Genomic DNA, 25,733 nt, shown 5'->3' on the forward strand with positions numbered 1-25,733 from the left:
CGCGCGGTGGTCCCGGCTGCACGGGGCACAGGGCGGGGCGCGAGCCCGGAGGCGGTCGGCGGCCGAGCGCACCGGCGGGGCGGGCGGCGCGCCAGCTGCCCGCGGTGGGAGGGGCGGAGCGGCGGCAGCGCGGGGAGGGGACCGGCGGCGGCAGGAGGGGGAGCGGCAGGGGAGGGGCCGGGCCCCTTGTCTCAGCGGCTCCTCCGCTCAGTCCGCCCGGGGAGGAGGAGCGGGGCCAGCCGCCGCCGCTGCCGCCGCCGCCGTCCCAGCTTCGCCGCGCACCTGAGCTCGCCAGCCGCCCCGGGCCCCCCGCGCTGCGCCCCGCGCCCCGGGCGCCCGGCCCGCGCGCAGCCAGCTTCCGTGCCCCGGTGGGGCGCGTTCCCCGAGCTGCCTCCCGCTCTCCCGCGGCTCGCGTGGCCGCGCCTTTGTGTGCCGCGGCCGAAGCTCCCGGGCTCGTCGGCGGCCCCCGCGCGACGTCTCTCTAGCCCCACGGGCCGCGCGCTGTTCCCGGGCGCCCCCGGCCGGGCGTCCCTGAGGGTGGATCGTGCGGCCGCGAGGAGGCGGGTAGCGGCCTCGGCGAGCTCCAGCCCCGGCCCCAAGCCCCCGGCCCCGGCATGGATGTGAGGTTTTACCCCGCGGCGGCCGGGGACCCCGCCAGCCTGGACTTCGCGCAGTGCCTGGGGTACTACGGCTACAGCAAGGTGACCGGGCCGGGGGCGGGGGCCACCTCTCTATCCCGGGCGCTTCCCGCGTCCCTCCTAGCATGCTGCACTTTCTTTCCTATCTTTCCTTCCCACCCTCTGGTTTCTCGGTGCGCCTTCGTCTCTGACCAACTCTACTAGTCTTCTCTTTCGCTCTCCTTCCTACCCACCTTTTTGTCCCTCTGCTGGCGCTCCCTCTGCCCTCCTGGTCCCCTCCCCCGCTCCCCCAAAGCTGTGTGAAGCGCAGTCCCGGGACTGAGCTGAGACTCCTGTGTGATTCTTTGTTGATGTTATTGGTAAACACGATCGCAGCACCCCTACTATGTGTGTACATGGGGAGGGGGGGCACGCTACGTAGGGGGTCCAGATCTCGTCCTCCTCCCTGTAGCCTATCTCACCTCACCCACCCAGTCAGGAACTCGTCCCAGATGCTCCCGGAAAACGAGGAACAAACTTTACAGAGTGCCCGTCCCGGGTCTGGGTCTTGGAAGCCTTAAGTTGTAGGACCCAAGCAGGTGCCTCTTATTTCCCTCACCCTAGGGTGTTTTGGTCTACCAGAGGAAGGTCTCTCTGGAGTTAGCGCAAGTGGCTGCTCTTATTTTATTTTATTTTTTATTTTTTATTTTTTTTTGCGGGGGCAGGTTAAGTGTTTTTTTTTTTTTTCTTTTTCTTTCATGGGGCTCAGAGTTGTAGCTCCACACCATGCCCCAGGCCACCCCGTCTTCCACACCTCTTGCCGCACTAACTTACAGGAGCTAGCGATTCAGGTGGCCATAGGCGGACCTCGGACGCAGTCAGTGGGCTTCCCGGGGCCGGGTTGTCTCTCTTTCCTGATGCCCCCACCACACAGAGCTCTGAGACGCCGAGAGGGCGAGATTCAGAGAGAGGGCCCTGCGCGTTTTCAATGTGTTTTTCTTTCCCCCTTCTCCCCTGCTCCTCCCTCCTCTCCGACTTTTCTTTCAAATCCTAGTTTGTTTATGATTGCTTGGATAACGGAGGAGGAAATACCGAGGCAGCTGAAAGAAAGGTGCAATACAAAACTAATGAGTAAATAGCAGGAAGAGGAGGGATTGTGTCTGGAGTCCGTCGGCTGATGAAGGTCTTATTATTCCTTATTGTTTACAGTCCCTTCCCAACTTCGGGGCTAAAGTTTGCAAAAGATCATTGGAGTCTCACTGGCATGGTGGGCAGCCCTGAACCAGGCACTCGGGGGCCCTTCCAGTAACTATAGGATGGAGTGATTTTAGTCCAGCGGTGGTGGTGCCTATTTATACTCTAAAATCTGCAATGAATGCCTTAAGCGTCAAAAGCAAGGCAAGAAGAGGCCGAAGGAAGGCTGAAGGCGGAGTAAAGGATCGGTTCCTGTCGTCTGATTTTGGATTTACTCAGGTTATTAAATGCTTTAAAAAGTCCCCCATGTACGCTCAGTCAGGGACTTAGGCAGCCTAATTAAGTATGTGGTGTTTCTGAGAATCCGCCTAATTGTTCCGGAGGGGTATTACTTGTCTCCTTGGAGCTCAGCCCGCCTATGCAGCCCTTCTGTAAACTGGGCATGCTCTTATTTTTGGAAGCCATTACCTTGGTCTACTGTAACTACTTCTTTCTCTGATTTAAGATCAGCAACACTCGAATGACATGCAGATAGAAACCTATTGTATTAAGCCAGTCGCTGCCATGCATGGCAGATCCCTGCTCACTGAGCTCCTGAGGGCTTCAAGGGACTGAGGAAATTGTGGGTGTTTTGTGTGTATCTCCTTTCATTTTCTGAGAAGGGTTATTTTGAGTCTATTTAAACCCAGAAGCTTCTTTCAGTGACCCTATGTAAAGTTGAAATCAGACAGTATTTGTCTAGATGCCCCATCAACTTTAGGGGGGGGCAAGGGTGGGGTGGGGGAGCATTTGGTGCCCCCTCTCTGAGTCCTTTGATGACCCTGAAATGTTCTTGGTAAATCAACAGTGTGATGGTAGGAAAGGCTGTGGGGACCCAACTTGTAAAAGTTGGGATCAGCACTAAGCATTGGGAGGAGTCAAATTGTACTCATTCTAAGGTGTGTCCGCCTTTAATTGTTTGCAGGTAAAGATGTAAGTACCTTTAGACCCGAGCCACGGTACAAATATAGTGTTTCTATATTCTTAATTTCTGCAGTGGGGGGGGGGGGAGAACGACACAGTTTTTCCCCCAGCAATTTATCTTTGTACGGAGAATATAACAGAAGAGGAAGTATTAACTTTGTGAGAACAGATCAGCAGGCGCTAATTAAAGGTTTACTGCGTTTGCTTCATAGCTAACTTGCATCTCGAGTGGAGCTTGTTGCCGCTCAGGGTAGATTTATTGACGGCGTAAAACAGCATCCAAAGACATGCGTTTCTTTCATCTGAAAGTACCTGGAATTATTCATCTCTCTTAAGGCCTGGCTTTCCAAGACTTGTATTATCTCTTTGCGTGAGAAATGATGGATTACAAAAAAAAAAAAAGTATGTTTCTGCCTTTTCTTGTTTTAATGACCATCTGGGAAACTTGAGAAGGAACTGAACTCTCGGTGCCGGGGTTTCACAAGGGGAATGCTCGCGTTTATCTTAACATTTATTTACAAACCGTGAATAATAGGGTTCCATTCACTCTCCTTTTAACAAATGACCAGAGTCCTTTGTATAAATTATATGTGAGTGTATTATCTCTACATTCTGTGAGTATATGGGTCCTTTTTTTTTTTAAATGTCATCACTCATGGAAGTATACTGTCTATAGAAAATGGATGAAAGAGTTTGGAGGTTCAGAAGTCACTGCAAGTAGGAGAATAACTTCAAATAAAATATAGCCAGGATCATTAAAATCAGTTAATAATTCATGAGTCAGCCACTGATGTATAAACTTAAAGCTGTGTCTATTTTCTAAGGACTAATTTCCATTTTAATTTCGATCCACTGTTTGAAAATTTCTTTCTTATGATGTGACTAGCAAATTGAACTAAAAAATCTGTATTTCAAAAAAAAAAGGAAAAAAAAAGTCATTATTGCTGTTCAAGTGAGTTGGCGACCCACTGACAAATCTGGAATTCCCCCTTGGGTTCAGTTGTTATTTTACCAGCAGGAAAATAATGCATAAAATATCAATTACAATGAAGTTGCTTTAAGTGTGCTGTCCCAAAATAAGATCATGCATCTAACATGGGTGTGAGGTTAAAAAAAAAAATCACACAGTAAGCGATTTGCTTAATACTTTTGGCTTTTTCTTTCCTTTTCAAAATAGGGTTATTACCTTCTTACATATAGGCAGATTAAGGCCTCAGCCCTAAGCCTTACTTTCTCATTTTTATGTGATCATCTTATTTAGGACCTTCTGTTGTTTATCCTATGATTCCATCTTATTGGGCCTCTACCTTGGCAGGCTTGAAAGGCTAATTTGTTCCTGTGTCTCTTCCTGGGGACCATGTTTTCAAATGGTAGAGTTATCGAGGGGGGGGTTTTTGGATGGATATTTCCTAGATCAATATCTTACCCACACGTGAAGTTAGTCACTTCATTTCTAGCATCCAGAGTGCGAGGCTGTTGAATTTCTGAGAACACATTGCGATATTTCCATATCCCGCCATGACAGGTCTTAAAATGAGATGTTGAAGCCCTATTATGGGAGAGGACTAGGTTTTGTAAAGATTCCCTAGCAGTGGTGATACACTCAGCGATCCGTAGGGACAGGCAGCAGAGGACAGGGCAGCAGAGGACAGGGCAGCTGACTTGCAGGAGGACAGGGTTTGTAGCCAAGCAGAAAGCACCACCCATTTAAAGGCGTAGACTTAGCTCAGCATTTGCTCGTGTATTATCACCATGGCAATATTTGGGCCCTGTACACCCACATTTTTCAGTTCTCTTCTGAAAATAATAATAATCTGGATTCTCACGTGAAATATCCATAGTTATTAAAAGTTGACAGTGAGTTGAATAACTAAAATAATCGCATGGGAGCTTCAAAATCTATTTTCATGTTGCTTTGCAACGCTGGTCTTAGACAGATTCCTAAGTGGAATGGCACTCAAAGATTTTTTTTTTTGTAAGTCATTTGTAGTTTATGTTCAATTACATGGGGGCATTTTTACCCCTCTGTCCAACAAATGTGATCTGTGTAGTACTAGAGTGTACACGGTCAAAGACCTGGGCATTGTGATAGCTGTACGTTGACTAGACTTTGGGCAGAATGGAAGTTGGTCTGGGAAGCCCTCTCCATCGTATCAGACCTTAACCCCAGCCATGCCCTGAATTTCATGCCGTATGACAGTGTGGCTAGGTTCATGTTGATCAGTTGACATGCGTATATATTTTGTAGACATTTAATTATGTCTACATACCATGCTCCCCCTCCCCCTCTACACACGTACACAACTTTAAATATTTTTACAAGCCATTGAGAAATTTGCAGTCCAAGCTGTCTGGCCTATGGTGACGAAGGAGTAAAGTAGCCCAGCGGTCACAAACTAGAGGTCTACACACTCTCCGTTTGGTCACTCCAAATAGTGGGGTGCTGAACTGAACCCTGTGCTCAGTAGGGACAAGCGCATAGTTAAGCAAAGAAAATCAATCTGAGGCATTGTAGGTTAAGCCAATGGATGTCTGTGGCCGCAGAGTTCAAGGTATGTTGCTGTGTCTGTGCCATCTCTTTCAGGGCACAGACACAGCTGGAAGCTGAGTCCACTTGAGGAGTTACTTTATTTAATCACCACAGTATTTAAAATAAGTAAGTAAGTAAATAAATAAATAAATAAAACACCCTCAATAGTAGACGGTTTCTAAGAACATTTGCATATAAATATAGTGCCTTTAATCCTAGCACTCAGGAGGCAGAGGCAGGCGGATTGCTTTGAGTTCGAGGCCAGCCTGGTCTACAAAGCAAATCTAGGACAGCCAAGGCTACCACAGAGAGACCCTGTCTCAAAAAAGAGAAAAAAAAAAATAGTCACAAATTTGGTAACACCGAGTCTGTGACGAGGCATCTTCTGGAAGCACTTCTGAGGGTCACATGTGTCGAACACAGTCTGTGAGCTTCTCTACTTCCTGCTGGGCTCCGCTGGCCCTCGGTATTCCTCTCAGGTGTTGGGAGGCTTGGAGTTGGAAGGCTCTCAGTTACAAGGAGATGCCATCAACCAAGCAAGGCATCATCCAGAAACTAAGTGAAATAAGGTCACTGTCACTGGAGAAGTTACAGACCAAGTGTGTTGCTTGGTTTCAGGTGGGAGAGGTGATGGGTGCGGGAGTGGAGGGTGGGGAGGTCGGGGGGGGGGGGGGGTCATGACCATTTATGGAGCGCTATTTCTCAGTCTTTCCACACATGAGAATCACCTGGGCAACTTGTTAGACTGCAAACTTTTGGACTTTACTCCTAGAGATTCTGATTCATAGGCTAGTTTTAAAGGAAAGATAACGCTGATGTCATATATTCTGGTGGAACATTCCCGCCAACACATGTGTTGGGGGTTCAAGAAGGAGTTGGGAGCCAGGAACCAAAACTGGAATCTTTGTAATAGCGCAGAAAGTGAAGGAAACAAGAGTTGATGTCTTCCAGAGTAAGGCAGGCAGTAGAAGATAGCCCTTACTGGAGAGCTGATAAACTTCTTCTTCTTTTTTTTTTTTTTTTTAAACACAACCTTTCAGTTAGTGAGGCTGCCATTTGCCATTTAGAAAGTACCGTGTGGAGATATGCTTATTTGGAAATCCTACCAAATTCATAATTTAGAAAAGTGTGTGTGTGTGTGTGTGTGTGTGTGTGTGTGTGTGTGTGTGTGTGTGCGTGCATGTCCATGTTGTGAACAGAGGACAACTTGTGAGAGTTGATTTGCTCCCTTAACCATGTGAGACCCAAGTAAGGAACATAGGTCATCAGGCTTGTGTGACAAACACCTTTGCCCACTGAGCCAATTCTTTTTTTTTTTAATGCTTTTTAATATATTTTTTAATTTATTCATATTACATCTCAATTGTTATCCCATCCCTTGTATCTTCCCATTCCTCCCCCCTCCCATTTTCCCCTTACTCCCTTCGCCTATGACTGTGACTGAAGGGGACCTTCTCCCCCTGTATATGTTCATAGAGTATCAAGTCTCTTCCTGGTAGCCTGCTATCCTTCCTCTGAGTGCCACCAGGCCTCCCCATCCAGGGGCCATGGTCAAATATGGGGCACTAGAGTTCGTGTGGAAGTCAGACCTCACTCTCCACTCAACTGTGAAGAATGTCCTGTTCATTGGGTAGATCTGGGTAGAGGTTCGAAGTTTACTGCACATATTGTCCTTGGTTGGTACCATAGTTTGCGCAGGACCCCTGGGCCCAGATCCACCCGGAATTTGTGGACAAATGGATTGAACTAGAAATGATTATGATGAGTGAGTTAACCCAGAAGCAGAAAGAGTCAAATGGTATACACTCACTTATATCTGGAACCTAGCCAATTCTTTACTATAATAATTGTGGGGAAAAATAGACTAGTTACAGGCTTTCTGTCAGCGTGCTGACCCATCCTTATACCTTTGGTAGTTATTTGGGAGGAAACACTTTTAAGTAGTTATTAGTCGTTGGAAGTGATGTACAATTTGAGGTAACATAAACTACTACCAGCCATTTATGAAGGAAGACATTTCATTTTCTTCTGAGTAAGAGGTGTACTTTTACATTGGACTGCTATGAGATAGAAACAGTGTTTTTAAGTGTCTCAGAATCACTTTCAAACTGGTTGTTAAAGCGAAGCAATTTTTGTTCAGTATGCTTATAAATTCAAATATTTTTTGAAGATACATTAGGGTCACTTAGAAAAGGAACAAAAATTATACGTAAAAGTAAATAGTAGAGGCTTCTATTCAAGGTGTCCCTGAGCTTCTGATATTTTTAATCTTCTCCTGGGGTGGTAGATCATTTTGTTTCCTAGGTTTGTGTCCTTAATCTTTCCTCAGGGAGGCCGTGGTCTCTTAAAGTGTATTCCATGATTATGTAAGACATATCAGGTATTAGAGGCATGCTCCTTAATCCTAATTTAATTTTGCTCTGCTTATTAAAGAATGATTTGAATGTTCTGATAATCCAGAAATTAAACAAATAGGTCAGTATCAAGACACACTGGGGTTTCACATACTTGAGTAATGTAGCCTTACACTTTGAGAGGGGCTAGCTAGATCTGAAGCTGGGCCCTTCTATTCCAGTGTCTTTATGAGGAAAATTGTTTATGTGGAAGAATTGTACTAAGGATGATGATGGGGGGAGGTGTGTGCGATTTTTCAAGCTGATTTAAAATCGATTTAGAATAAGTAACTGTATTAGAGTGTGAGGCTTCCCTGCCGACTCCTGCAGCGGGTTTGTAGTGGGCGAAGGATTTGTTCTCAAATGATATAGATCCTGTAGTTTCCTTAAAACTCTTGTAGGAAGTAAGAAAAGAACAGAGGTCCAAATGCTGAGGAGTCTTGTGAACCTTTACAATACACGTGCCCTTTTCTAGAAGTTGTTTTCCTTGTAGAGAAGAAGGATGGGAGCAAAATCTAGAAAATCTGACCCATTAGAGACTAGGTCCAGCAGTTCTCTGCCGCCCACCCCCCCCATAACCCCACCCCCCACCCCCAGCCCCCGCCCCTCGCCCCATGTGTCTGCTTCTTTAATGAAGAACTTGCTGTTTTTGTTTGGCTTATTTTTAAAAAAATTCTAGTAAAAATGTTTAGTGGAGACATGATTAAAATAATTACATTATTTAAAAATGCTTTGGGTTGCAAGTGAGAGAAAGTCAGCCAACTGAGTTAAGATAGCTGGGATTGTAAGTCAGGTTTCAGGCATAGCTAGATCCAGCGTCTGAAAGGACACCAAGATTTTTTTTAAAGGTTTATTTATTTATTTATTTATTGTATATGAGTGTTTTATCTGCATGTACTCCTGCACACCAGAAGCGGACACCAGATCTCACTACAGATGGTTGTGAGCCACCATGTGGTTGCTGGGAATTGAACTCAGGTCCTCTAGAAGAGCAGACAGTGCTCTTAACCACTGAGCCATCTCTCCAGCCCTTACCAAAGATTTTCTTATTACTTCTGCCTTCATCTCTTTGGCTTTTAAAGTCAGCTGGTCTGATTTCAGGTAGTGTGAAGATGTCCATCAGTGGCTCCTGATGAGAGCAAGTCTCCTTCCATAGACTCTGGCCCAAGGCCCATGGTTATGTGCTATCTCAGGAGGGGACTCACTTATCATGGTTGCCCTAGAGATCATGGTTGAAGAGTTGGGGGAGCCTTCCTGATTCTGGTGAGAAAAAGCTAAGTGCTGCTATCACAAGATAGGAATCGAGTATAGGTAGGGTAGAAATAAGCGTCTGTGTACATGCCATCCCACATGATGCTGGAGGTACGGGAAGGCTTCCGAGGATTTTCATCTCTCTGTTGATGATCGTTCTTTCTGGAAACGAGAATGGGCCTGTGCTTATTTAATACACACACACACACACACACACACACACACACACACACACACTGGCTATTTGTATTAGGTATAAACTTCTTGCTATGAGCAGAGATTAGATGTGGCTTCCCTTCTAGAGGTCTCTAGTTTAGCTGGGGGAGGTGTTAATGAAGCACGTGTGTGTGTGTGTGTGTGTGTGTGTGTATGTGTGTGTGTGTGTGTGTGTGTAGGTATTTGTAAGACGGAGGTTCTAGGTTGATGGTGTTCATAAAGGAGCCCTGGGAGCACAAGGAGGAAGAAGGTTCTACAGGCACTGTGCAGTGAGGTGGGAGAGAGCTCATGGGGGCTCTCAGGCTTAGAGCAGGTAAGTGGGTAAAATACGAGTTTAGAGAAGAGGAGAGGATGAGAGAATCCTAGGTAGGATGTGTTGCCTGAACATAAACACGGGCAAAAGTCCTTTCAGAAGCTTGCATAGGTTGGCCCCACAGGATGATTAGTATGGAGATGGATTCTTATCTTCCTGGAGTGTGAGGTGTGGTTTGTTAAGACAAGGCTGTCGAGGGCTAGGATGTCTGGTGAAGGGCCCAAGCTTCCATTTAGTAGGTAGTAATAGAGTGAAGGGCGTATATGTGCATGTGTCTGAGAACACTCACATGCGTATATGCATATGTGTTTATGGGCGTGCATGTAACTTGACGGGGACACTAATGAGAAGATGTTTTCAAGGCAGCATCTGGGAATGTCTGAGGAAAAACGGGGGAGAATGCGGACCTGTGGGAGTGCTGTTAAGTGATAGTGCGCAGTGGGTTGGTGTGGAGGGTTAAAGGGGAGCTCAGCCTTACACGAAGGCTTGCTAACCACCGAGAGGAAAAGGAAGATAGCTGGCTTTGTGTTGCTCGTTTGTACATATGTTTGAGTAGAAAAGATGATAGGGAAGGAGGAAGAGATACCCCCAAAGACAGGTAGAGGGATGGACATTGATGTGGTGTGAGCACTGATTGGCAAGGCCATACCCTTGCCTAATTCTGTCTCCCTGCTTCCCCTTACTCCTTGCTTTCTGTGTCCCTACCGCACCAGCCCTCAACCCATCGTGCTGTGTCTAGAACCATTTCCTCACAGATCTTCACTTCATCAACCCCTTGGTGCCCAAATGTCACCTTCTAGTGTGGCCTGATGACCTGAGAATACCCTAGTATCTAAAATACACTGTCCCCATGCCCCTGGTTAGGACCCCAGTTAGTCTGTATAATTTTATTCCAAATGTGTAGCCTTGTCACTTGCGTTGCTGTTTATTCTGGTTTACTTCCTCCCACTGGATTTGAACCCCTTAAAGTTGGGATTTGTGAACCGCGCTTGGCATGCTTAAGAAAATGACAAGGCATGAAAAGGATACACATAAAAATGCTGTTGAACAAATATGGCTATAGTCTAATCTTTGACTATACATGTGTTGGACTCACCACATGCTAGACACTCAGTGATTTCCTTCAGAGCTTTTACATTCAGATCTTAGTTATAATTTTCTAGATTACCATTTTATGCGTTCATGGCAGGAACAGAGCAAGGGACTTGATGGTAGATCTTGCTGAGGTAGCAACAAATCAAGCACAGGGATGGGAGGAACTGATCTTTATCCAGCCTGGCCAAGAAATGACCAATGAGAGGGCAACCTCCGTGCAGGCCATGAGGAGAATGCATCAGGATTCATCTTGCATGGTATATAGAACAACCAAAGAGCAAAAGGAAAACCTGTGTAGTGACGGTTTAAGTGAGCTAAACCTTTACTTCCCTGATCAAGTCTAGAAGGAAGTAGCCCAGGGGTGTTCCAAGGCTTCGTGCACGCTGGAGAACCAGGGTGCTCTAGCCAATGGGAGTCTTGTATTCCTAGTTCAAGGTTGAGCTACCAATGGTCAGGCCAACAGGTGGGAGGAGGCCAAAGGAGGTCAGAAGCTGCTGTACAAGGGCTTTGCTCATAGCTCACTGGCCAGACTGAGTTAGATGCCCCCTGTGACGAATAGATTTCCCAGGCACTCATCTGTCCTGCAGCTGGCTATGGGGCCAAGCTAAACACCCCCATCCATTACTCTGGATGGAGTAAGTGCATGAGGAGACATGGGGATTAGGAGGTATGTGGGCAAGAGTTCCTGGTGAGGTCCTAGACCTACTACTCCTTGGGTCTATTTTCTAAGTTGAGATTGTGTGCAGTGGTCTAGTTTTTATGCACGTTTCTGTGGCCATTTCCTTCTTAGAAAGCCTTTGGTGAGGGATGCCCTGTGCCAAGATGAATGACTGTTTAGTCCTTTCTTCAGTTGGGACATTTTATCTTGGACCTGCTTAAAATACCCAACGATTTATGTTTTTCTTTGCAGACACCGCAAATCATTATGTCCTCCTCATTTTAATTTCAGGCCCACACTAGCTCTTCCTTTCAAAATATATCTTCTAAGTTTTATAGTGCTGTGTCTCAAGTCCCAGCGTAGGTGACAAAGGTTTGAGCTGGAACCCCTTTCCACTCGATGTCTTTGAGGCCTAAATGTAGGAAAAATGTTGATCAAACCCAGTTTGCTACTGACTCTCATCATATACCTGCCAAGCATCTCTTTCTCCAGAAGCCTCCAGACCCGAAAGTCCCTTCATCTTTTTTAATCCACGGGTCCTTTCCCTTCACCTTGATGCAGGATGTGTTGGTTGCCCTGGTTTCTACCCAACCAGCTCTGCTGGCTCCCTCTCTGACGTCTTTTCTCTGAATAGTTGTTCACACAAGCAGTCTTTACCTGGAGTCCCACCCAGACTCCTCTCATTACGTCTACCCGCCCACCGTGGACCCCTTCTCTTCTTCACCAAGTTACTGGTGGAACCATCTCCTTCAGTGAGCTCTCACCGCCATGTCAAATTCCTTACTCCTGCAAGGACGTGGAATGCCACTTCCAGGGAACCTAGTACTCTAAGTCCCAGCATTCTATGTGTGATAGCGGGGGACACTCTGTGTCTGTCCTTGGCCCTCTGTGTCTCCCCTTCTTCCCACATTCCTAGATCCTGCTGTTGTATATCTGGATGCTTCTGATGGTTGCTTCTCTGTCACCTGTCTACTGATTTTTCTCATCTTCCCAGAGACTGTGATGGTTCCTCTCAAACTTGGCTTTGTTTTTATTTGTCTTTTGTAATATATATATAAAAAAAAACCAAACAAATCCACAAAACTTTTTGTAGGGATCTTATTTTGTGCCTGTTGTTGGCCCAGTTCTGATGTTTGTATTAGTTAGCTGTGGCTGTGTAACAAAGCATTTCTTTAAAAAATTAAAAAAAATTTATACCATATTCTGTCCACATGTGTGCCTGCACACCAGAAGAGGGCACAAGATCTCATTGAAGATAGTTGTGAGCCACCATGTGGCTTCTGGGAATTGAACTTAGGACCTTTGGAAGAACAGACTGTGCTCTTAACCTCTGAGCCATCTCTCCAGTCCAACAAACCATTTCTAAGCATACTCTGGTTTACGGTTCTGTAGGTCAGCGATCTCAGCAGGGGAGCTTTTCTTTTCCTCTGGGCTTTCTTCTGTGTAATCACTATAGGATTGCCAGGACACCTTGCCTCTGGAGGGCAGCTGGCTGTCATCTTGGGGACCTTGATTTTCTGCCATGCTGTCCCCTACCACAGTATGATGCTTTGGGCTCATGGTAGCTTCTTGAGAAAGCATGGACTATATAAAGCCTGCCTGAGAAATGTCACGTAACACCCTCTATCATATTCCGTGGGCCAGAGTGAGTCCCTGGGCTAGCCCAAGATTCCAGGGGAGAGGAGATGGTTTTGTTTATGACTGACAGAGAGACAGAATTACTCTGTGCAAGGGCACGGCTACAAAGGTATGCAGAACTATGACCCTTCTGCAGTCTACTTCAAGTCTCAGCTCTGTATCTCTGACATGGCCTCCTATTCCTCTCTGACTCCCGGTACACTCATTCACGCACCTATCTTCCCTGCTTCCTTCCTCCTTCCTCTCTTCCTCCCCCCTTCTTTCCCTCCAGCCAAATCTGTGTTACACTTGTCATCTAACCCTCACAAGGATAGTCTCGGCTGTCATTATTCTAGAAACACTTTTGGTGCTGCATTGGTTCGCTGCAACACTTCCTTTTCAGTTGCACCCCTCGCGCCCCCCCCCCCCATCTGTGGTATTGAATAAGCCAACACCTTTCCACGGTGGATTACTGGCCACCCTGTTGCATATGGCAACCCTACATTGCTATGCTGTGTGATAATTATTTAGTCCGTTTATAACTACGGTGTTTGTAAGCACTGACTTAAGTACCACTTTTGTTAATCCAGTATGCGTATTAGCTACAGGGAACATTGGCCAACAGAGTGAACTGCTGTGTTTTCAACTTGGCGTCGAAGATGTTTCGTGTTTAATAGCAATCTTATTAGAGTAAGCCAGTCTCTCAAATTCCTTAGCAAGTAGCTGGCGAATTTTCTTACCTGCCTGAATCCTAGTCACTGTTAATGTCATCACAGCACCACAAGCTAGGATTGCCTATATAATGTTCCACCTTGCTCAGACATGCTGATTGTTTTAAAATATTAATTTGAAATAGCTGTTTTCCTTCTGCCTGCAAGCCCAGTTGTTTACAGAAAGTAACTTTCTTGGTGGCTAAATATCCTTGCTCTGTCTGCAGTAATGCTTTTTCAAATGCCTTCTCCATTCCTGACTTTGTTGTAAGTTTCTGATTGTTAGTGATGACAAATCATGTACCAGGAGCTGCTGGCTGGCTTTTTATGGCTTCTCAACCATAGATTTATAGAAAGCACCGTGGTCATGACAACACTGCTTTGGACATCTGGCTTCTCTTCTTCAGGTACTGTGAAAACGCTAGAGCTTCCAGGAAACACAAGATGGCAGGTGGCTGTGGTCAGCATTCCCCCTGCTGCCTGTGCTCACTCAAGCCTGCATGCCTGCGAGGGTGGAGCTTGGGGAAGTTCAAGGTGCGGACAAAGCAGAGGGACCTCAGGTCAAGATGAAGGGAATCTGTTAGGCTAATGAGAAGACAGAAAGGGATGGGTGCTAAAGATCTAGAGAATGACAGAGTGACATCTAGGCGCTGAGAGGAAATTTAGGAGGGATGAGGTTAGGTCAGCATTGTTAAGGAGATTTGATAACAAATGAGATTTTATTGGTTGAGTTATAGCCACCAAATAGAATCTCCAATCCACCGAAATTCGATGTTCTGAGAACCTTTTTCCCCCCTCTGGTGATAAATTATGCCATCATGCAGTTATTGCCTCAGAATCTGTGTCCTCCAGTTTCTTCTCAGAAATGGTCATCTCAACACCTATGCTGCTCAGACCTTATGTATTTACTTAGTTTTCAAACGTCTGTTTCAAGAAATCGCAGTGGTGCGAAGATGTGTTGTGTCCTCTTGTCCAGATAACCAATTCAGTGAGGCGCTTCTGCCAGACTCTAGAACTGCCACTACCAATGGTGAGCCCTGTATTACTGTGCCCTGGTCAGGGTTCACTTTTGCCTTGAGGGAATTTGTGTGAACTAAGCTCTTGAACCTCCTTCATTGCTTGGTTTAGAATGTGGCTCACTGTATCTCTTCAAGTCCTTAGGATGACTCAACAGAGACTCTTCCTAGAAGACTTTTTAACAGGGGGATCTGAAGAGGTTTCACTTTGTTTTGTCTTAGGGGTGTATAATCCTTGACATTTTTATTCCTCTCTTTACTTGGCTGCTGAGCAGTTGGAATCAAACAGGAGACCTATGAAATAGCTGTTCAGGGTGCTAGGTGACACTTTGCTATTGGCCACCTGTTTAGATTTGATCAGTTTCTCTTTTTAAAAAAAATCAATTTATTTTTCACGTATAGGCGTGCTCTGCCTGAATGTCATATATGTGCACCATGTGTGTACCTGCTACCGTCACAAGTCTGAAGATGGAGTCAGATTCCCTGGAACTGGGGTTATGGATGGTTATGAGCCACCACGTGTGTGCTGGGAACCAAACTCGGGTCCACTGTAAGAACAAGAGTCTTTACCGCCGAGCCATCTCTCCAGCACTTTTTATTAGATTCCTGATTTTACTTTTCTTTGCTTTGATTCTTAAAAGTAGCCCCCCCCCCCCCCCCCCCCGCTTTTTGAAATTCAAGCATGCAGGTAAATAGTTGAAGCGCCTACAAGTGCAGCTGAAACATGTTTGTTTAATGTCAAGGATACTTACATCCTTCGAATTTCCCCACCAGAAAAGGGACTTAAGTCTCCCGTTTCGGTGGTGTAAAACAAGAGAAGCACACTCTCTCCATTCCTCCTTAGTGTTTGGCATTTGCCAGAAGTTTCTTACTGGGTATTTCCTTCAGAAATCTAGCCTCTACTGGCATGGTAAAAATGTAGAAATTTGTGTCCCTTCGCTGAGGAATCTTTCATGTTTGAGCCTTCACATTACCCAGGAGGGATTAATCCCTGAGAGTAGACCACACTGCATAATTGCTACCCTACCTAAAGACCATGCTAAGATGGGCCTGGCATTGGGGTTCCATTATGAACTGTTGATAGATCTACACATGAATAAAATGATATAAAAGTGGGCTCCCAAGGGGCCAGAGAGTTTCCCTTTGAGAAAGGGCTGCCCTGGGCTTCAGGCATCGTGCCCAGTGGGTACCAGGTGTTAACTGAAGAGAAAGAGTTAACCTGTTCTGTAGCCAGTCATGCTTAGATTGCTTTCAAGTGACTCATGGGTAATGCAAATGTACTTGACCATTGTTGGGCCGGGAGGCGGGTGTTTTGTTTAATCAGCTTTCTGAAAATTGGAAAACTTGACCTTGATAACTTTGGAAAAGAGCCTGACTCCCTCCTTAGGTGGTTCTTGGTTCTGCTTATCAGAGGTGAGACCTGAGAACTCTAATGGGTTTCATTGACTCCAGAGAGTCAATGGGATGCTGGCAGGGTGTGAGGCTGGCTATAGACCCACACCGGCTGCCAGCTGAGCCAGGGTTCAGCCCTCTACCTGTGATTCTGGCATCCCCCTGGACCTCTCAGGATTTTACTTGGTAGATCTGGACAATCAATGGTGAGCACAACAGATTTTTCTCCTGCCCCGAAGCACTTAACTTCCTAGGAACATGGATTACTGTGTGATCAGGCTGTTCACAACTACAGACAACCACTAGTATTTACAACACAGGATCATTGGAATAGGGGCTGTAGCTCTTATGGAGCGTTCTATTGATGTTAACTACTGTTATCTTTATTACTACAAGACACTTTCATCAGGCTATCATTAGCTCAGGGTCTTCACATGCGGATGAAAGCTAGCACAGACTGTGGGAGACTCATGGTCTCACCATATCCCAAGGTTTTTTGGAACCATTTGGAGAATTTTCATCATGAGCACTAACATATGAAACTGTGTTCTTGTTTATTTGGACAGGGTCTCTCATCCTGAGCAGTTTCGATATTTGGGACAGACAGTTCTTTGGGTGTACTGTAGTGTTCAGTAGCATCCCTGGCCTCCGCCTATTGGAGGTTAGCCCTCTCTTTAGACACTGTCAAACATCTGGTTGGAACCACTGTGTTTCGTTTTTAAGACTTTTTTGGGGGGAAAACTTTCTGGGATTGTCATTCAAAAACACAAACCAGTATGAGTTATTCATTGTTAGAAAGGGGATTTATTAGTGCACAGGGCAGGTATCTTTTTAGCGTCTAAAGGAGAAAAGGAGGCTCCATCATTGTATGTGCCCCAGAATAACTAAGAAGGCCTCTGCTCATTCTCACAATGTGGTCACCAGGGATGGAGGCTCCTGGACCAGCTAAAATAATCTAAGTTTGTCTTGACATTTACCAAACGTTTCCTTTCTTCTTTCTCTCTGGGAATCTCTCTGGGTTAATAAAAATATCTCTTGGGTTTACAAAGCTGTGCAAATAGAGTGGACCAAGGAAGAGAAAGTCTGTGTTCACTCAAGGAAATGCAATTTGTCTATCGACTGGGAATTGGCTCAGTTAGGGCCCACCTATATATATATATATATCTTTAGATGCTTGAACTAAATCACAAAGCTTTTTTGGATGAATAGTCTGTGTACTGATTATAGCTGAATAGTAGGTAAGACCATCATAGCATGGGTTGTAATTTCCTGTACATTTCTTTTTAGCATCAGTGTGTGAGTTGATGAATTGCATGTTTGGCTTCCCATTAGTTACTGCTTTTTACCTTTCTTACTTTAAGAATCACACAAACCTGACAGAGCAGCAATCTTGGTTTACTTCACTCACTATTCAGAAATATGTGGAATGGCCACTGTGTTTGGCATGGAGAGCTCTGAAATTCGGGAGGCAATGTAGCCACTTCCACCTGTGAGTTTTCAGGAGCATTGGCCACATGTACTTTGTCTTCTGCTTGGTGCAGTGTGCCCAGCATATTCAGGCGAATCTCAGTATAGAACTAGGTGTAAGAATTTACACTAATGATTTAGGGTTCTTCACTTTACTGGCTTTATTAGCTACTTGTACACTTTTGGGAACAGTTGACAGGGTGTCTTAAGCAAGCCTGGAAACAATGCATCTAAAAGAACAAATTCCAAGAAGCATTGTAGCGGTCCACAGTCGCCCAAGAAGTTAGTTGTCTGGAATTACCTGGTAGCTCCTTCCCAAGCCCTGGGCTCTGTGACCCTCCCCTCTCTACTATGCCTGGAATTTGCAGAGGAAAGGAGAGTGCTGAAGACAACAATGTTCCCTCTCTGCCTCTGATCAGGGTTTATTGTCAGGAAATCCCCCCTTTCAGGGGCTTCTTTGTCAGCATCCTCTAACCAGCCCTCAGCCCACTACCCCGGCCCCCCGCCAGGGGATGATTTCAAGGCTTTATAGAAATGAAAAGTTGCTCTTCTTCTTCTTCTTCTTCTTAAAAAAAAAAAAGATTGTGGGAGATAAAGTGATTAACACTTATTTTGTTCAGGAACCCATCTGAGCTACCATCCTTGAACACTCATTTGGCTTGGCAAAGGGTAATCTCTTTCAGAAACATGGGACAGAATTGACCAATTCATTATGTATGTAAGTCTGCTTAAGAATGTTTAATTCAGTGTGGCCTCATCTCCTGGCTTCCTAATCTGCCTTGGCTATTCCATTCTCTTTGAGTTTCTGCAGCTCATTTTCCCCCTGATTATTGAAGCTTTCCCTAGACATGCCGGGCTTGGTGGAATCCTGATGAATAGATTTATGGGGGGGGGTGTGCCCTCCTCTTTTAGTTGCTTTTTGAGGACCAGATTGTTCTGGGGTAATTAAACTTGGGAAACTACAGGCTTAGGTATAAAAATATAAGACCACTTAAGCCAGCGAGAGGGCTGGCGAATGACTTACAGGCAGTGGGAAATTCTTATAAAAAGTAACTATAGGGCAATGTAAACAGTCTGGCAGAATTATAAGATATATAGAGTGCATGGAGCAAGAACATAAAATATTGGGAAATGTTGGAAGAACATGAATGCTTACACGTGTGTCCATATGACGTGTGTGGACTTCCAGAGGCTACAAAACAGTACAGTCATGAGAAAAGCCTTCCCTTGGTGATTGCCTTCTTAGTTCATGCAGCCATTATCTATGATAGCAAAGAATTGGTGGGATCAGTTCATATGTGCTTGACGGCAGCCATTGGTAGAGATCAGTGTTAGCCTTTGTGTGAGGCCTTGTGTGTAGCTGGTGTAGTTACTAAACATACTCTTTTAGCACGTGTTCAGGTGCCTCTTTCGTCTGTGCTCTTTGACCTCAATAATTTTGGGAGGTACTTTGGACTCCAGATAAGTTTTCTATTTCCTCGACAGTAGACAGATTACAGAGAAAAGAGTAAAAGAGAAAGAAGACAATGACATCCCCCACAAATGAAGGATATCTTCACTCCAAGTGTGTGTGTGTGTGTGTGTGTGTGTGTGTGTGTGTGTGTGTGTGTGTGTGTGTGTGTATGGACACCCTCCAAACAGCCACGAACTTATACCTCCTTTAGAAGGAATCTTGGCTCCTGTTATCTGCTGCCTCTGATTGACCGTAGTGTGTAGGACACTGCAGTGTGGGATTATCAAGGTTTATACATTTATCTTGCTTTGTTTTATTTTTGTAAGATTTTGAAACGAGAATAGAGCAAAGTAGGATATTTTCCCTTTTGTGATTATTATTATTCCGGCTTTGGAGACTTCCTGGATGATTTTTTTTTTTTTTTACCATAGTTTGAAGACAACATTGGAGTGAATATGTCAGGGAGAGGAGAGCGCATCATGCTACAGTCAGAAGGCTCAACGTGGGGGCTCAGAGCTTAGAGCTCGAGAAGGTGGAGATTTTGAAAGGTCGGGTCTTGGTACAAAGATCAGCCCCATCCCTTTTCCTCTTACTTCCTCGTTTTTCTTCTCCGCCTCCTTTGTCAGTTTTTGTTTTGTTTTGTTTTTTTTGTTTCTTTGTTTTGTTTTGTTTTGATAGTCTTTCTATGTAGCCCAGGCTGGTCTGGAAAACCAGCTATACTGCCTCAGCCTCTCCATTAGCTGCATTACTGGCACGCGGCCAGGACGAGGCTTTATCTTTAAAAAGAGGTAAAAAAAAAAAAAAAACTCCCTGTGATTCATGTGTGCTGCTCAGGTTTCCGTTTCAAAAGGTAATGAGGGGTGGGCATGAGCGAGGGGCTGGTAAAGGAAGAGAAGGAGTGGCCATGTTCTGCTAAGAGCTGTCCCCATTTTTGCTTTCCATGGGTAAAGAGGGTGTGCAAGTGTGCGTTTCCTTTAGTTCTGTCTAGTGAATGCGAGCATCTTCTCCATCCTCATTAGGAGGCTGTATCACCATGCACATGTACCCGTGGTGATTGGAAGTCATTTGCACTTACTGCTTCACCATGTAAATCACAGTAATTTTAGGAAGAAAGAATTGCAAGCATCTAAAAAATTCATTTGAATGCATTCCTCAAATTCCATTTTAATATATCCATTTCTTTCAGGCCGTCGAATGTCTTATCAGAATTATTTTTTAAAACTGAAATAGACCATTTTTAGGCTCTATTGGATTCTGCGAGTTATTAAATTTCATATCTTCCAGGGTTTATTTTTTTCTGGTGCCCATAGTTCAAGATAATGTTTTTTTAATACTACATGCAGAATTCCAGAGATTCATAATCGCTTATGACATCTTAATGTCCACAGTGACATTCCACTGGTCATATCCAACTGTGATAAACAGCTCTATACTCTATAAAAGACGACAGTCACTAAGTAAATGCAGGAAAATGCAAACAGTCCCTCAGTCTCATGAATAATGTCACAGATCCTGAATGTTAATTTTAAAGAAAACACATGCTTAAATTTAAAGTTTATGCCTTCAGCGCATAGTCCTTTTATTCTTCCAGGAAAAAAAAAAATCAAACAGCTATACTTTAAATGAATTTAATGAACTGCAAAGACTGACATTTTCACTATAAAAGTCACACTTCATTTAATGAGTAGTTAAATATTGATGCTATATTAAAATACAGGCAGAATAAAAATGGCACAATGGATTTCAAAATAGGAATTCAGAGTTCTTTTATGTTGAAATTTTCATGAGCTAAAAAAAAAAAGTACCATTCATTACAATGTCTTCATAAACACAAATATTCTAGTGAAATAGAATATTAGCGTGCAGTACATTAAATTCCTCTAGATAAACTGAGGCAAGTCTCGCCTTTCAGTGTTTGATCCAGTGTCTGTCTTAGCTGGCCAAGGCATCTAGAGATGGGGCTGGGATTGTGGAAGGAGGGGGCCTTCAGTTGCCTTGCATTTGCGTACTTGAACAGGAGCTAGGTGGAGGTGTCTGGTCTTCAGGCCTAACAGTCAGGCGTACTCCCTCTTGCTCAGGGCTCCTCTCCCCTTCCCTGGCAGTCCTGTGTGGCCTTCATTTAGCGTCGGCCACCTGGGCCTTTTCTGCCTTTGGACACCTACTCATTTTTGTTCCCATCACTTGGAAATGTTCCACACTCCCCTTCAGGCCCTTGGCTTATTTTCCTCTGTCCTTAGCCCTGTTTTTCCACATCTTCAGATCTTTCCTTCCAAGTCTGTTTCTCAGGGACCAACCTATCTCAGATAGAATCCTTTCCCTTTTGCCTTGTGCCTTTCAACTGTTTCCCTCTTTCACTTTTCTCTGAGGTAACATACTCTTTTATTTATTTATTTGCTTATTTTTATTTGTTTATTTGATTCCCCTGGGCTGAAGGTAACCTCAAGGAGAGAGTCTTGTCTCCTTTGTCCTTAGTTTATCCCCCGGAGCCTAGGACTGTCTCTAAAGGAGGCATTCTAGATATGCCTGCAATGCAAGAATAAATGACAGAGAAGTAAGCTTTGAACTTACTTTGTAAGATAATGTTCCCTATGATAATTGGAAATGTGTGACACTGTTCTTGGGGGAGATGTGGACACATGTCTGTTCACCCTAGATGGGGAAACAACAGCATACCCAAGTAACAGACGCCACCAAAGTCCAAATTGGTGAACCAATGAGTTTTATTGGGGTTACTTACAGGAACATGAGTGAGAAGTCACTAGTTGGAGAACAGTAACTCAAGGAGAGCTGCGTCACCAAAGCCCACCTCAGCATGGGTGACATCTCATGAAAACTAGAAACCTCAAGTGCACTGTACAGCTTGCAAGCAGCACAACCGGCTGGAGATTATCCTTTCCGGGTGGCTCGGTCCACTTAAGGCTCTTTGGTAGCTCAGTAGATCTCGGCCTCTTGTAGATGGCATTGCCTTGTCTGAACATCTTCCAGGCAGCCCAGCTTGCCTAAGAGTCTCTCTCAGCAGTACTTACTGCTTATATATGCTTGGGGAGTGGAAGGCCTGGTGAGTTTGGTCAGTTTCAGGGACTTCCTGAAACCTTTGAGTTGTTTGCTTCCTTAGCTATGAGCCTTGCTACAAGATGGTAACCAGGCTTTTTGATTTCTAGTCTATTTCTCAAATTTAATTTTAATTTCTGTTTCTATTTTTGAGACAGGGTCTCATGTAGCCCAGGCTGGCTTTGAACTCACAGTGTAGTAGAGTCTGTCCAGGACGTTGTGGCCCTAACTCCTGACCCTCCTGCCTCCATCTCTCTATATGCTTGCATTCAGATGTACACAACCTTGCTCAGATAACTTAAAAAAAACCGATTAATCCTAATTGGAAACTGTAAGGATTGCATATATCTTGTGGCTCATTTGTCTACACTGGCTGAAGTAGAGCCAGAGTTCTAACTCGTTAAGAGTCAAGGCCTGTGAGGTTCATGTTGATGAATGAAGGTGGTAAAAAGCTTTAGTTATGTTACATGAAATACTATTAATATCTGTAGAATGTATCTAGCAACTCTTGCAAGTATACCGTATATATTAATACATTTAATCCTCAACATCCTATGGATGTCCCAATCAACAGGAGAGGAATAGAGGCCTGACTGTGGTTGAATGAGAACCACCAAAATCATAGATTATGTAGGGGTAGGTCAGGACTTTAAAACCATCAGGCTGGTTCCACCTCTTGTGTCCCTTTGTGCCTCTTATACCAGGCTTTTCTTTAGAACCTTCTTGAGGCCCAATGGGGTTGTAAAATCTAGATGGCAGAAGCTGGAGCACATAAGAGTTTCTGATTCTGTAGATGTGGGTGGGTCCAAAAGGTGACATTTCTGACAAATTCCCAAGTGATGCTGCTGCTATGATCCTGTATCCCAGTTCAAGTCTCAGTGTCCTGAAGACTCTCAAGATGTCTGGAGGGACCAGGGTCCCTTGAGGAGACTATTGTACCCACTGGAACTTTGCACATAATCTACCTGTACCCTCACACACTCTGCTGATAATGGTGATGTCATCACACATGGCCATCGACAGGGCAGTGGGTTCTCGGCCCTCTCCTCAGTTGATTTTTCTATTGTTACAGTAGAATATGTAAGACTAGATAAGTTACGTAGAAAAACGCTTTGTTTTGGCTTATGATGTCAGTAGCTAGATTGAGCAAAGGTCGAGCAGTTGCTCCCAGTGAAGGCTACGATCTGCTTCAGCTCAAGTCAGGGGATGGAAGGGAAGTGAGTGTGTGTGTGTGTGTGTGTGTGTGTGTGTGTGTGTGTGTGTGTGTGCAAAAGAAGCATGTGTGACTAGGAGGAAAAGTGTGCCGAGGAAGAGCCCTCTCTTGCAGGAACCAGTCGTTTCTGTAGGAAGGAGTCCAATCTGGAGAGAACTAAGCCATTCTCACAAGAAAGACATTAAATCACTCCAGGGCTTGGGGAGCCCTGGGACGTAGTCAACCATCAATGGCCTTTCCTACCAACACCTTCACTCTCTGGCAGGCACACTTTAACCTAAGTCTGGAGGGGACTAACCACAGCCAAGCCATGTAGCAGGCTACATCTAAAATGAAGCGTGTCCAGGAGCCTCGTGGCCTTACAGCACTGATATTTTTGCCCCCAGCCGAGGCGCTGTGTGATTCCAAACATCTACCAAAGAAGGAGAGGCTGCCATAAGTGCTGTAGAACTGGAGGGCGCTACACAGTACTAAGTTTCTACTGTCAGTAGGACCTGGCTTGGTTTTGAAGTGCAGTGTGTTTTTTTAAAGCACACTGACTCACACAGACACATTTTCATTTCCCTCTTAGCCTCTTACTACACCAGCGAGAAGCTCTGTTTGGTGCTAACATGTCTTTAACACCTACCACTTGCTAATCTTGCTTTTTTTTTTTTTATTGCAGTGCTTGTGCTACAGGGAGAGGGGGTTGGGGAGCACAACGCAGGTCTCAGCCACAGCTGGTTAGGGCTAGAATGAGATCAATGCCTTTGCCTTTGCCTTGTTGCTGTTCCATTTACAATGCGAACATTTTCTTTTCTGAGTAAAAAATGCACATTTGTTTTTTTATTCACATCGATGGACTGAGAGAAGTGAAGGCCCTCACCAGATTTATTTATCTATAATCTTAACATCATAAAGGCATTGAAGGAAAAAGTCCATAACATCACGTTTGCAGAAAAATCTGTTCTCCACTGACATGAGATTTAAAAAAAAAATCAGTTATTATTGTGTATATATATGTTGTGTGGGTGGAGTGCACATGCCGTGGTGAACATGTAGAGGTCAGACAACAACCTCCGGAAGTCTGTTCTCTCTGTCTAGCTTTATGTGCTCCCAGGGAACCGAACTCGGGTCGTCAGGCTTGGGTGGCACATTCTTTACCCACAGTTCCACCCTGTGCCAGCCCATGACATGATTTTTGTTTCTTGTCTCTTGTGCGTGAGCACTTAGACATTCTGCTGCTAAAGCGTCGGCTACGGGGATTATATAAGGTGGGTTCCTGCTCCGTCACCCCGTCTCAGAGTCTTAAAAGTCTCTCGAGGGCAAATTTGGCTCCAAGTTGTATACAGAGGAGAGTGGGGGCATTGGTGGCGCACGCCTTTAATCCCGGCGCTGTGGAGGCTGAGGTAGGCGGATCGCTGTGAGTTTGCTTTACAAAGTGAGTCTAGGACAGCCAGGGCTCTGGTACACAGAGAAACCCTGTATCAAAAACAAAAAACAAAAAACCAAACAAAACAACAACAAAAAACCGCAAACAAACCCCCCTGAAAACAACAACAACAACAACACCAGCAGCAGCAGCAACAACAACAAAATAAAACAAAAACCAAACCAAAACAAAATGAAAAACTCCCTAAGCAAGCAAACAAACAAACAAACAAACAAAAGGAGCGTGAATCTCCGCTCACTGACCAAACTATCAGTCACTGGAATTGACAGGCACGGGTCCGAAGGCAGAGCTGCGTGCGTGTTGACGGGAACAGAGTGAACATGCCTCGGAACAGCGTTTCTCCACTCTTGCTCACCGCAAACAGCCGGTAATGGTTGCATCGCTGTTTAAGAGGCAACATTCTGTGCCCTGCATGAGACAAGGTGCAGCAATGCTGCCAGTTGCCTTTAATAAAAAAAACATAACCCTGAACAGTGACAGCATACCAAAGCTTACCACTTCATGGTAAAATCAAAGGAATCCTGTCAAGAGATAGTTGGCTAAAAATCTGTTTCTAGATTATATCCTGAACTTTCATTGTGCTAACTACTCTTGTTCCGTGTTCCGTGTTTAGGTTTTGTTTGTCAAGGGTTTTGCTTAGCAGTCCTTCATAGAGTTGGGCCCATTGGCTCTCTTCATTGGCTTTGCAGATTTCTTTGGTTGTTGGCACCTTGTTTCCGTGGACATCCCTGCACATTTCACCCTTGTAGGAACAGTTGTCCATTCGTAAGCCCGTCTTATGGATGTGAGAAATGGATGGTTTTGCAACCATCGCATCTTTCATCATTTGTGTAGCTAGAATTTATAAGACCCAGTGAGGTGTGATTGGGGCCTGCCTAGCTCAGGGAGCCAAGCACTCTGGCGAGAGTCTTCCTTTACCAGATAGCCACCTCTCTGATGTTAGGAGCTAATCCTCTGTTAAGCTGGCTAATGCATCTTGGTGGGACACCTGACAGTGCCTTTTTATCAGTTTGTTTGATGAATAGACTAGCCGTTATGCCTCTAGTTTCAATAAGATGAAAGTGGTTGAGGAAAAACTAGTTGTAGATTTGAATGTGACAGTCGCAGACTAATGTACGTCTGACAGGCTTTGACTAACTTGCAGTCTCCAAA

The 25,733-nt window shown here is 44.9% G+C and overlaps 1 protein-coding gene across 2 annotated transcripts in view; it reads left to right on the forward strand.

Annotated features, from left to right (window-relative positions):
- The first annotated feature begins 222 nt into the window (after window positions 1–222).
- Window positions 223–25,733, forward strand: part of TOX3 (TOX high mobility group box family member 3) — a 103,265-nt gene continuing 77,754 nt past the window's right edge. For both annotated transcript variants that reach the window (XM_084755859.1, XM_084755860.1), the window contains exon 1: window positions 223–701. In XM_084755859.1, the coding sequence (XP_084611985.1) occupies window positions 615–701 (87 nt within the window). In that variant the 5' untranslated portion in view covers window positions 223–614. The remainder of the gene's footprint in view (window positions 702–25,733) is intronic.

The sequence above is a fragment of the Acomys minous genome (genome assembly GCF_964271855.1).
Source record: "Acomys minous genome assembly, chromosome: 14".
Taxonomy (NCBI): Eukaryota; Metazoa; Chordata; class Mammalia; order Rodentia; family Muridae; genus Acomys; species Acomys minous.